The sequence below is a fragment of the Rattus norvegicus genome, chromosome 1 (assembly GCF_021556685.1).
Source record: "Rattus norvegicus strain SHRSP/BbbUtx chromosome 1, alternate assembly SHRSP_T2T, whole genome shotgun sequence".
NCBI lineage: Eukaryota > Metazoa > Chordata > Mammalia > Rodentia > Muridae > Rattus > Rattus norvegicus.
The window spans coordinates 239,385,943-239,398,458 of record NC_141534.1 but is presented as its reverse complement, the minus strand read 5'-3'; the positions used below and the strand labels follow the sequence as shown (position 1 = coordinate 239,398,458).

General features: G+C 47.6%; 1 protein-coding gene across 2 annotated transcripts in view; it reads right to left on the bottom strand.

Annotated features, from left to right (window-relative positions):
* The window catches only part of Slc1a1 (solute carrier family 1 member 1), an 81,146-nt gene that overhangs the window by 2,903 nt on the left and 65,727 nt on the right, over positions 1 to 12,516 (bottom strand). For both annotated transcript variants that reach the window (NM_013032.3, XM_087634993.1), the window contains 5 exon segments: positions 1,252 to 1,386; positions 5,567 to 5,761; positions 6,346 to 6,468; positions 8,261 to 8,368; positions 9,389 to 9,573. In NM_013032.3, the coding sequence (NP_037164.3) occupies positions 1,252 to 1,386; positions 5,567 to 5,761; positions 6,346 to 6,468; positions 8,261 to 8,368; positions 9,389 to 9,573 (746 nt within the window).

The following is a 12,516-nucleotide window of genomic DNA, read 5'->3' as shown; positions in this document are numbered from 1 at the left end:
GAGGAGGGGCCCATGGCAGAAAATCCTATAGTGAGGGGCTGTAGAGGGCGTGTCCGTTTCAATGCTGAGATTGGGTGAAAGAACTGAGAGCATGGGCACACTTGTGGAGATGGTATTTGGGAAGCCCACGGTGACCACACAGGCCGATGCGCATGCCCTCTATCAGGGGCTGCACTGGCCCAGCATCTTTGCATTCTGTAGTTTTGACTTTTGGAAGCAAAAGTCACTGTGTCTAGGGAAGTCAGCCTGGTGTCTTCTTTTACTTGAAATGGCCATTTCTGTGCAGTGGCCATGGCTTTCCCCAGCTAGACCACACCCCTTCTCCAATCTTAGCGGCTGTGTATGAACTGTACAACCCTGGTTGGTCTTTAATAGGAACGGGGTTGAGTGTGGAGCTGAACTTACTCTGATAGCCAAGGGCAGAGCCAGACCCTCTAGAAGGTAGATGTACAGACATGAGTACCAAAGAGAAAGCCAGACACCAGGCTGCTTCACCTTCAGTTTTGGGTGTCAAGGAGGAATATTCTCTCACAGAAGATCTGTGTTTGAGGTATGTGTGTGTAAGACAGGCGAGAGCTGTCTGGGACTGAGTGGTTGGTTTGACGCACTGCCATCGTAACAATAGAATGTCCCTCCTGTTGAGCATGTACCGACTGCCAGCCACACCTCTAGACACCTGGCTCATAAGAGCCCGTTTGGTCCCCACAACAAGCTTCTGAGGTAGGCATAATGTTTTCCAGCTCATAAATAATGCAGCCGAACGTCCGAGAAGTTTAGGAACGTCCTTAAGATCCTAAACCTACTAAGACACCAGATGAGGATTTAAACACAGGCATATGCTAAAACCTTTGCTCTTGTCACCAGCCCGGAGGATGCCAAGGATGCTCGGAAAGATGCACTGATCATGAAGCACGTGGTCCTGCTTATGAAGCTAACTCAGGACTAGGATGTGTAGGGATAGGCTTATCCTGCTGCTTCACCCCAGTGTCCCCAACCCGACCCCTAGCCTTAAGTGTCACCAGGTACACCATGAACTGATGGAGCCCACTGGCCTTTGAGAACCCCTGCTGAAGTTATGAAGAGTCCATTTTAAGCATGTTACCAGGCAGCTCTGCCAGAAGGAAATGAAAACAGTAACAGAAGGCTCATTAGGCAATGTGAAGGAGAAGGCACAGCACAGCAGGGAGTCTGCATGGCTAGAAACTGCCTGCCCAGCCAACCACCACGGCAGGGGCATGTGTCCCAACTCACAGGAGCCAGTCGACGGCAATGATGAGGGTGACGTCCTCAGCAGGCAGCCCCACGGCACTCAACACGATCACCATGGTCACCAGGCCAGCCTGGGGCACACCGGCAGCTCCAATGCTAGCAGCGGTGGCTGTGATGCTGTAGCCAAAACACAATGGCAGGAAAGGGTTAGACGTCCATTTCTCCCGTTGTGGGGCTCAGGTCTGACTCAGTCTCCGAGGTGGCCGTTACTGGTGTGTCCACATTCTGGACAGTTAGAGCCATTTGTTAAATAATCAGTTTTGTCGTGTGTGTGTGTGTGTGTGTGTGTGTGTGTGTGTGTGTGTGTGTGTGTCGGAACTGTGGAACTGTGGGGGCTTAAGAGGAGCAGGATGTCACGGCAGGAGGACAGCATGTGGCAGATCGCTCCAAAGCAAGGAAGTAGAGAGCGGCAACAATCCACAAACCGAGGCAGTCACCCAGAGGGAGGGCAGGGATTTACCAATTTTTTATACAAGGCTTTATCTACCCATCCAGTGCCTTCCTAAGTGTCAGGTCCCTCTCCCCTTGCTTGCTTCCTCCTCCAGTCTCAGCAGCTCAGTCATTTACAGAGCACCTAGTATGGGCCAGGAATTTCAGTTGTCTTGGGAAGGTGGGCAGAGGGATGGTGCAGTGGATAGGTAAGGATGTCTGACGGGAAGGCAGAGGGATAAAGCAATGGCTATGCAGGTTTTATGTAATGTCTGCCCACGACATGACTCCTGTCTTCCCTAAGAACATCTGTTTAAGGCGCTGAACCGAGAAATTGTGACACTGTCCAAGGTACAAGCATTCCTGACCGCTCCTTCAGGCCAGCAGACGTACTCTGCACAAAAGGAAGAGTGACTTGGAATCTTGGGTAGGGAACCAGATGAACTTCATTACCGTGTCTTTCCCAAGATCCCTCCTGAGCACACAGTGGGCACAGGGACATTTGTCCTGGCCTTACGCAGTTTCTTACCAGAGGTATCCTTATTTTAATTGGGACATTCTGGAGAAGTCGAGGCTCGACCTGAAATCTCGTTGAATGGAAAGAGCAGGCAAGGACACCCACAGTGTTTTTTGGAACCTCACCCTCAGGGTAAAGGACCATTTCCAGATGCGGGCGGGTTGAAAGGCGAAGGTGCAGAAACTGCTGACGTCAACCAGAGGAAGCCCGGATCTAGCCACGGATGCATGTTCCTCTGGGTCCCAGAGTCCTCTGAATTCTCTAACAGGTTCTGCTGCCCATTTCTCCATCTAGTGCTGTCCTAGAGGCTGCTCAAGGGTCAACACCTGGCCAGCTGTTTTCCTAGTGTGTGTTCCTGCGGTGGCTATGGCTGCCAGTTTACCATGACTTAGTTCTGGCGTTGTACCGACACTGCTAAAAATTTCAGGCTTATCTAATCCAGGGAGCTGTCCTTCCTAAATTCTTTTTGAAAAAATCCAACTTTATTTCAATGACAGTTGAAAAGAATTAAATGATGCATCAAGGGGTTTTCCTTGTCAGAAGGAATTTGTGCCCAGGCTCACTAATCCCCCTTGGAGGCCTCGACCTGTCGTGGTTAACCAGCTCCTTACCAGCTCGAGGCTGGAGACTGCTCTTGAGCCTGGGGCTTACTTGTTCACAAAGCTTCTGCCATTTGACTGGCTTTGGTATGACATTCAGAACATTCTGTCCTCAGATAAGGGGGATTTTATAGGTTGATGAAAACCCACTCATCGGTTAAACACATCCTGCCTCAGCCCAGCTGAGCCTTCAGCTTCTGAGAGACAAGGTCTGGCCTAACGTTCAGGCTCGGCAGGGCTGGAGAGTGGGCTGTGAGGTAGCGTGGACACAGGCTTTGGAGTCAGACACATCTGGCTTACATTCCTGGTTCTGGCAATTTACTACGTCTCCAGCAAGGTGCTTCTCCAAATCGCAACTCCTTACCTGTATTTGAGGGGTTAGATGTCTGGGTAGCTTTTGTGTGGACAAAACTCTGAAAAGTCAGGATGGTACCTGTGCGGCAAGCTCAGAACATGGCACTTCTGCTGTTCTGCCGGGATCAATACACACTGAGTACCGCAGCCACCACCGGACAACACTGTCAGAAAACTGAGAGAGCAGGAGTCTGACAGCTCTCCAGTAAGCAGGCAGGCAGGGATACGCTGCTCTACATAGATCAATGTACTTTCCCATAAACATTTAAGGTGGCTGACTTCCTTCTCCCTCTTTAAGGTAAAGCCTTGATGTTTTTCCTGCCAGGGGAAACTTCCTGGTGTTGATTTTTAAAGAGAGGAGAGGAGAGGAAACTCTAATGGTGGGAACTAATCAACTTTTTTTTTTTTTTTGGTCTGAGTTAACCAATCCTTTGCAACAGCCCAAACCAATCAATTCTGAGGGAGAAAGAGAACCTGTCCACCCTCCAACATATGAAAGTTTTGGCTCTGCCAGGAAAACTCAGATTCTGGCTCCTCGTAACTACTGAAGGAGTCTGTCTCTTTGTGTACTTTGTATGTACACAAGCACTCCCAGTTCTGCTTTCAATAAAACCTGGCTGAGTGCTGCAATCTTTTCTTTTCTTTTCTTTTTTTTTTTTTTTTTCCGGAGCTGGGGACCGAACCCAGGGCCTTGCGCTTGCTAGGCAAGCGCTCTACCACTGAGCTAAATCCCCAACCCCAAGAGTGCTGCAATCTTGCTTTTCCGTTTTACTTTTTAATCAGCCAAGAGGACTCTGTTCCCGCAGTCCAAGTTAGCTGACCATGATGGCATCAAAACCTAAGTTAGCTGACCATGATGGCATCAAAACCTAATTTGAAAGTCTAACATCCTAAGTTTCCCAAAATCTAAGTGAGACTAATGTGACACTATGGATGGAGGATCCCACAGCTGATCTCACATGACGCGTCATAGTTAAAAATCTAAGTGTGCGGGCTGGAGAGATGGCTCAATGGTTAAGAGCACTGACTGCTCTTCCAGAGGTCCTGAGTTCAATTCCCAGCAACCACATGGTGGCTCACAACCATCTGTAATGGGATCTGATGCCCTCTTCTGGTGTGTCTGAAGACAGCTACAGTGTACTCTGTGTGTGTGTGTGTGTGTGTGTGTGTGTGTGTGTGTGTATAAATAATAAATGAATAAATCTTTTAAAAAAATCTAAGTGCGCCACAAATACTTCACAAAATTACAGAGACTGCACATCAAGTGTATGGGAAACATAAATGGAGCTTGCCCGGGGTCATCAAGCTGACACTTGAACCTGAACTATGGTCCCAAGACCAACTGGAATCCCGGTCTGTCACACAGCAGCTCCAGCAGAGCCGTCTGCAGTCATGGGTCTGTTCTACACCTGTGTCATCCAGTTCAGCCAGCCATGGGCCACATGGGGCTACTGGCTACATAGTGCTGTCCTAGGACACAAATCCAATGTAACTCACCACCAATGTCATTTCTCTCATCTCCTCAATCAATTTCAGGCTTCATTTGACTTGAATTCTTTTTGGCAGCACACACTGGACCATTTTAATCTTTGAAAGTAAACCTCTCGTCCCCAGGCTTTTACAATGCCCCTGGTTTCCTCTCGGCTCCTGTCTTCTCCCCCACCCTCTCCTTTCCTCCTCCATCTACCTCTAATAGGATTTCCTGAGGTTTCTCCCTCAGGTCCCTCTTTTCTACAAACTCTTCCCAAATAATGTCACCCATTCCTCACATTTACTGGGGACTCACTGTGCAGGCACCAGGACTTTATAAAGATACTTTAAATACTCCCACCATGCCTTAGAATACAAATCTGTTCATGATGTGATAATAATCTGGACTCTCTTGCTAGGTTCTGAGATATTTCTGCTGTCCTGAGCTCTTAGCTTTTGTCTTCTCTTGCTATTCTAATTCATCTAAGATTTACCTATACTTTCCCTCCTGGGAATCCTTCCTTCCTCTTCCAAGGTATGTATGATCTTTCCCTCATTGGGGCCCCCCTGACCTCTACTCAATTTTCTGTGAGAGTCCTATCACAAATCCAGCATTTATTTGGGTATCTATCTAACCCTGTCCACCAGGAGCTCCTGGTAGAGCAAGGACTGGTGCTGGATTCAACCTTGAGTCTTTGGTAAACTGTGTCTGGCACCTGCTGGCCACAGTGAACTGAACAGAGATGCTGTAGCCACCCAGCTCCTAAAGCAGGAACGGCATCTACTATGAGTCTACCTCACGTCTTGGGCAGGAACTTATAAACCAATAGAACCCTCCATCTCTGGGTGCTTCCTGGTTTCCCTGCGTGGATCCTGTTTACTTGAGGCAGTCCGAGCAGTGACACATGAGAACAGCATTGTACCTCACCTGATCGTGATGATCTGCCCAATGCTCAGGTCCATGCCGTTCAGCTGCGCAATGAACACAGCTGCCACGGCTTCATAGAGCGCAGTGCCGTCCATGTTGATGGTGGCGCCGACGGGCAGCACAAATCTTGTGATCCTCTTGTCCACGTGGTTCTTTTCTTCCGCACAGCGGAATGTAACTGGAAGGGTTGCTGAGCTATGGGATCAAGGGAAATGATTTTAGGTCTAAGAATACCAGGCCTCAGTTTCCACTCCCAAAGATCCCCATTTTCCAAAAGGTTAAAAAAAAAAGCCCCAAAGCATGCTGGGTAATTAAGAAAAGAAATAATTTACTCTACTTTTATTTTATGGGTATGTGTGTTTTGCCTGAATGCATATCCTCATGCCTGGTGCCCTCAGAGGATCAAAGAGGGTGTTGGATTTCCAGGAACTGGAGTTATTGACAATCATGAACCACTATGTGGGTGCTGGGAATTGAACCTGGATCCTCCCCAGCCCATATGCTGGTACTTTTGGCCAGACCAGAAACAGAAGGGGCTGTGCCTACCACTGCTCCACCTCACCCCCCTTACACCAGACTTTTTTCTGGGTATCAGACCACAGCAAGAGCGTAAGAAGTACTCAGAAAGATGGAGAAATACATTCAAAAAGACGGACAGAGAGTATAGACACCGTCTCTCAAAGGTGCCTATCAAAACCAGAAGCTGCAGTTGTCTTCCAGGTGACCGAAGCTGGCAGAGCACTGTCTGGAGGTTTCTCCCAGACACTCCTCCTGGTTACCTGGATGAGATCATGAGAGCTGTCAGGAGAGCCTGCGCCATGCCCAAGGCAAAGCGGAAAGGGTTCTTCCGCACGACTATGAAATAGATCAGTGGCAGCACTACGAGGGAGTGGATTGCAAGCCTGCAAACAAGAGAGAGAAAGTCTGAAAACCACTTCCTCACACTGATCTTGCTTTTTCAGTCAGCTTTAAAAAGTATGACATCTTTAAACTTTCATAAAGGCCCAATGAGACAGGGGCGTCTGAAAGCAAACAGATGTCCCCATTCCACAGATGGGGATGTCAAGGCTTGATTAGCAAAAGAAACACCTTGTCAAAGTTCTTAGCAAATTCTGAAGCTAAATTTAGATTTCCAAGCTCACTGAACGTCACATCATCTGTTCTGTCCTTGCAATGCATTCCTGCTCTGTGAGCCATGATGATCTTCTCTGCCACCTTCTCCAGAAGTTTCAATCCTCTCTCAAACCTCAGAGAAATGTCTCCTACCTTCCCTGGCCAAGCAGAGTCTCTGTTCAAGGTCACATTTGTCCCCAACATTTGTCATAGCTTTCCACCCCACCCCATCCTCTGGACCATGCTCTGGAATGGGGTCTACTACATAGCTAAGAGGGAGGTCAGAGTTGCACAAGGAGAAACTCATACTTTAGGACTGGCCCCAATTTCTTTATTATTCCTGTCCTCCCAGAGTACTTAGGAATCTAAACAGGGCTGACTACAGGAGACTCACTGGCCGATGTGTGCACATGTAAGGGACAAGCTGACCATTCAGCTAGGCAAGATTGAACAATGAACACTGTGTTCTACAAAGAGGAATCTTGAGAGTATGAGAAGAGAGCCCTCTTAGTGTGGAGAGAATCGTGAGGTCTTTGCTATGGTGTTTAGTTTTCTGTTAGAAACATAAATGGAACAAGAGACAAGAACTCAACAGAACCCCATTAAAAATGGCTTATTATCCCAGACAGCCCCATCACTGCCCACCCACCCCACCCTGGGTGTAGCCTGGCTCGGCAGCAGCCCCAAAGCGGGGCTGGTAGAACAGAGACACCCCGCCCCCTCATCTTTATGGTCCTGCCATTCAACTCTGACTCACACACTGTTGGACCAGACTGCTCCTGTGTGGCTGGAAAGCTGCGTTCAGCACACCAGGTTAACAACAACTGCCATGTCGTGGGGACTCCTCAGTGTGCTGTGGTTCTGAGGGTAGCGGAGTGACTGCCCCATGGGAAGAAAATCAGGGTCGTTTACTCATTCTCTTGCTCCATGTATCTCAGCAGATAGCACCATCCTCGCCTCGCCTGGGTGATTGGAGGCACCATTGGGAACCTATAGCATCTCTGCTTAAGGAGCTAACTGCTTGGCTGTAAAAACCAAAAGAGATGCAACCCCAGCACCTTTCCTGTTTGTTTTATGGCTTCGGATAGGTCTCCAACAGCCAGACTATTTCCTTAACATCTGGACACCCTCCTGACACAAAACACAGCAGTAGCTACAAGCTCAGTTAAGAACCTCAGACCCAAACCCAGCCCTCCTACTCTGACCTTCGTGAGATGGAATTTATTTAGGTCCTTCTTAACTTCTTTCAGCTTTGGGATGTGTGGGAGGTATTCTTGCCTGCTTGATCCGTTTATATTCTTAAGGAAGAAAGGGACAGGAGATAGCCCCACGTGCCTACAAATGAGCTTTTCCTTTTGTTTTAAACACGACCCATGGAGTGTGTGGCAAAGTCTGGTCCAAGCTGTCAGGAGCTGGCAATTAGCACAGCACGATCCGCCTACAGCTGTTAGAGGACAGCCTCGATGCCCTGCTCGTCTCCACGGGAGAAAAGCTACATCTAACCAGCTGCACCCTGGCCTTTCTACAGTAACCGTCATGTATCCGCAGGGAGTTCTGTTTCTTCTCTTGAGTCAGACATACCCACTCAGGACAGTGGCCATATAAAGGCCCAACTTGCGGAATATTTCCCAGTCTTCAACTTCTATGATCTTCCCAGCGATTAGGAACAAAATACCGATCGGCATGTAACTAGAAAGCAAGCACAAGGAAGGCACAATTCAGTACTCAGAGGTTTTTCTCAGACAGGTTGGTGGGTGGTCAGTGTGGGCATGCTCAGTGCGCATGCGCTCTCCACGGGGCGGCCCACAGGCTATAATCATGAAGTCAAGGACTCAGCCTTGAGTCCAGCATTCACCACGTTGAAGGGTGCTGGTAAGAATATACGCCGCGGAAGCACAAACAGTGCACATGCAGTGCACACATAACCTGCTGGATATTCTACCTCATCACCTCACATGAGCAAAATCTTTCCAGCCACGATCACTTTGTTTCTCAGGTGTCATCAAAGAGGCAAAATAACCGCACTGTGTGTGGCCACGCCAGCTCCCTTTGGGGAACTCCATTTAGCTATGTCCTACGCTGGGGAAGTGTTTTACATGCATCGTTTCACTTAACGCTCTTGCCCCAGCCCTGGGCTGGGTTTTATTATCCTTTTCTTACAGATGACAGAGCTGAAGTTTTAGTGACTTCCTTGGCTGTCACCACTGGATATTTTCCTGTTAACTTCTACCATTTAGATTATAAAATGTCGAGCCAGTTCCACATGAGCTAGGGGCGGCAGAGGTCTCTTAGGAGAGGTGAGCTTTCAGAGCACCTCACAGGCAGGACAGACAGGCAGTGTCCCTGGACGCTAGCAGGCAGCTTTCTCATTCAGATGTGGCCATATCTAGGCTAGAACAGTTGGTGATATTTTGAATTTCGTTTCTGCCTAGGGTCTAAGAAGCAGCACTTAGTGTTCAGATATTTCAGGAACTTTTGGAAATCCCTACTGACGGGAAGCCGGGCACCTGGGGCAAGAGACAATGGCGGCAGACTTTTAGGTCTAGACTAATTCCCGAGGAGGTTGTGAAATCAGCGAATACTCCCAATCCTGATTTTTAATGTCTGCCTTCTCTAGGAGGGACCCGCTTAGGAGCATAAGCCGCCTCTTCCCGGTTCTGAGAAGGCGTTATCAGGGGCAACAATATGACGTCAATCGGCGTTGCTCACCACATGATGATCTGAACGATTTTCATGGTGGCGTCACTCAACGCATTGAAGAAATCCACCAGAATCTGCCCTTTTTCTCCCATTTTTCCAATGACAAGTCCAAAGACGAGGCAGAAGATAATCAGGCCCAGGACGTTGATGCCGTCTGAGTACAGGCCCACGATTTTGTATTCCTTTGTCTTGTTCTGTGGATCAAACCCAAGGGAAGGTCCTGAAGCATGATGGGAATCAGAGTTCTAAGATGAGTCCTAAGAAGTATGACAGCAAAGGACGCCTACGTGTGAACCGCTTTCCCTCCCGCCACTGTGGTTTGTGGGGCTTTGTCTTCTTAACAAACCCATCTGTGAACATGTCTTTTGAAAAATTTCAACGCTGCCGTGTCACACATTTTTATGAATTTTATAATCAGGGTTAACCATTAGTTACATTGGGAGGCTCCTCTTTAAAAAGATAGAAATTAATAATGCAAGAACTAAACGGCGTTTGCCAGCATGAACATCCAGAGGACATTACACCATCTGTTCCTTCCTGATAATGATGGGACACTCATCGCTGCCTTGGGTCTGATGGGACCAACAGGGTTTTAAAGAGATGAAAACTGGCCTGACATCTGATAGGATGAGTCATTTCATCACTTACTGAGACAAATAATCTGTGTAGGACAGACTGCATCTATAAAGAATTGTGCTGGTGAGCCCCTGGGGTACCAGTCATTTTTTATTTATGACAAAAAATGTTTATGGAACAGCTAGAATGTTCTAAGTGCACAGGCTATGGTCTTAGAATGTAGCTGGAGAGACAGGAGAAACTAGGAAAAACCCAAGCCAATAGTGAGGTTCTAGGTGATCAGCGCATGGCTGCACTGTGAGTTATAAGTATTACATGGATTCCAGGACATGAATGTCTATGAGGTTAGGGAAAACGAGGTGAGGGGTAGGGACCTATGAGACAAAGCATGTTCGAGAATGATTTATGCCAAGGGCAGAAGATGTGGTACGATGGGCCTCTGTAGCCTGCTTCAATGAGTCTTCCTCAACCTTTATGGTCCCCAAATGCTCCCAAAGCACACACTGCCTGAGGACAGATACCATATCTGTCTTCTACTCTATGTCCAACGTGCAGCAGTAATTCCAATATGGAGGCTGCTCAGAGTACTCTGTGAAACCTTATCAAAAGACAGAATAAGGGGTGTGTAAAAAGGTGGATCTGGATAGAAATGAGCTCCTTGCCCTCAGACACAAGCTGGAAAAACGAAGAAGCAGCCTGGCCAGGGGAGACCCGTGGCTACAGCTGGGAGAAATTAAGGTTTGTTTGTTTGCTTTTCAGTAGGAAGCAGGGAGCCAATGATGGCCTTTTGAATTTAAGTTTTATTTATTCACTTTTTTGTTATTGTTACTGGTGTGTGTGTGTGTGTGTGTGTGTGTGTGTGTGTGTGTGTGTGTGTTGTGTAAATGGGGATGCCCATGGAGGACAGAAAAGGGTATCAGATCTCCTGGAACTAGAGTACAGATAGCTGTGATCTATCCCAGTGTGGGTGCTGGGAACCGAACCCAGATCTTCTTGAAAAGCAGCAAGTGTTTTTAACCCACTGAGCCACCTCTCCAGGTCCTTATTTATTTATTTAGACAAGGACTCACTCAGTAGCCCAGGGTAGCTTCAAACTTAAGATCTTGCCTTAACCTCGAGTGCCAGGATTACAAGCACGCGATATCAACCCAGCTTTAATTTAATTACTAAACTCACTGAATATTCTTCTCCATAAATCAATCGTTTAATATCTCCCTCCATTTCTCTCTCCTTTTCTCTCCCCACTACCCCTCCCCCTCAAACCCAGAACAAATATTCCCTCTCAGACTACTGAGAAGTCTACGGTGAGCCTACTACAAAGTGCCACTTCAGGTCCACAAAAGTGACTCTCCAACTTCACAGAATGAAAGCTCAAAGCCTATTGGTATTGTTTTTAATGGTCTACTCCTCTGGTGACAAAATCCACTCTGAATGGAGATGACTGGCCACTGTGTTTCTTACTCAGCACAGTTTGTCGTAGAAGCACTGAGGGGGCTTGATTCTAGAGTGATGCTGGACCCCATTTAGAGAAGCGGTATGCTACTTCACACATGCTGTGAGGCTCTTCTGAAGTCCAAGAGGGTCTGGACTCAGAATCACATACGGGCAGAGAGATTTGGGAAAGGAACCACAAGCCTGTATTCTGTGTTCTGCTCTGTAAACCTCAGGCGGTCCCCAAGGTACCCACCCAAGTGTATGGAGTGGCTAAGGCACGGTGAGGAGGCTCATTGCTTTCCCTCCATGATGCTCTTTTTCCTGGTACTCTTCTTCCACAGGGTTCCCATGACCACCGCAGTAATACTCCATGGAGAAGTACACAAGCCTTGTCACACTGTTCCTATCAGTCAGGGCATGGCATTGCTTAACGTGTGTTTCTATTTAGGGACGTCTCGTTTTCTACACACCGTTGAGTCACTAGTGTAGGATTCGTAGCTAGCAGGACTACAACATGCCTGAATAAAGCTTTTTAACACATAGATTTTTTTTTCCACAAAGTGCATCACACCATTCTTGTAATCAAAAACCTTACAGAGCATTTCGTTCCGATGCTTCTGTCCATTTTATCTGGTAGAATCAAGAAATAGCCAGTAAATATCTGAAAATGCATAATATCCTACGCCATCAGGGAAATACAAATTAAAGGTCTACCTAGATTCCTCTAGCTTCAGTCATCACGGCTGTTGTTAAGAAGATGCATGCCGGGGTTGGGGATTTAGCTCAGTGGTAGAGCACTTGCCTAGGAAGCGCAAGGCCCTGGGTTCGGTCCCCAGCTCGGAAAAAAAAAAAAAAAAAAGATCCAAAAAAAAAAAAAAAAAGAAGATGCATGCCGGCGGGGGTGCAGATATGATCTAGCGGTACCACTCCGAGGTACACACCCATCACCACAGCACAGAGACACCTACACATTCATGTGCATCACGGCAAAGACATGTACGGCTAGGGACCCACTGACAGACCAATGGCAGATAGGAAAAATGGGGCATAAATACACATCGGGGTGTGACTCATCCATCAGGCTGAGTGAAATTCTATCGTTTGCAGGGAAAGAAAGGTTATAGCTG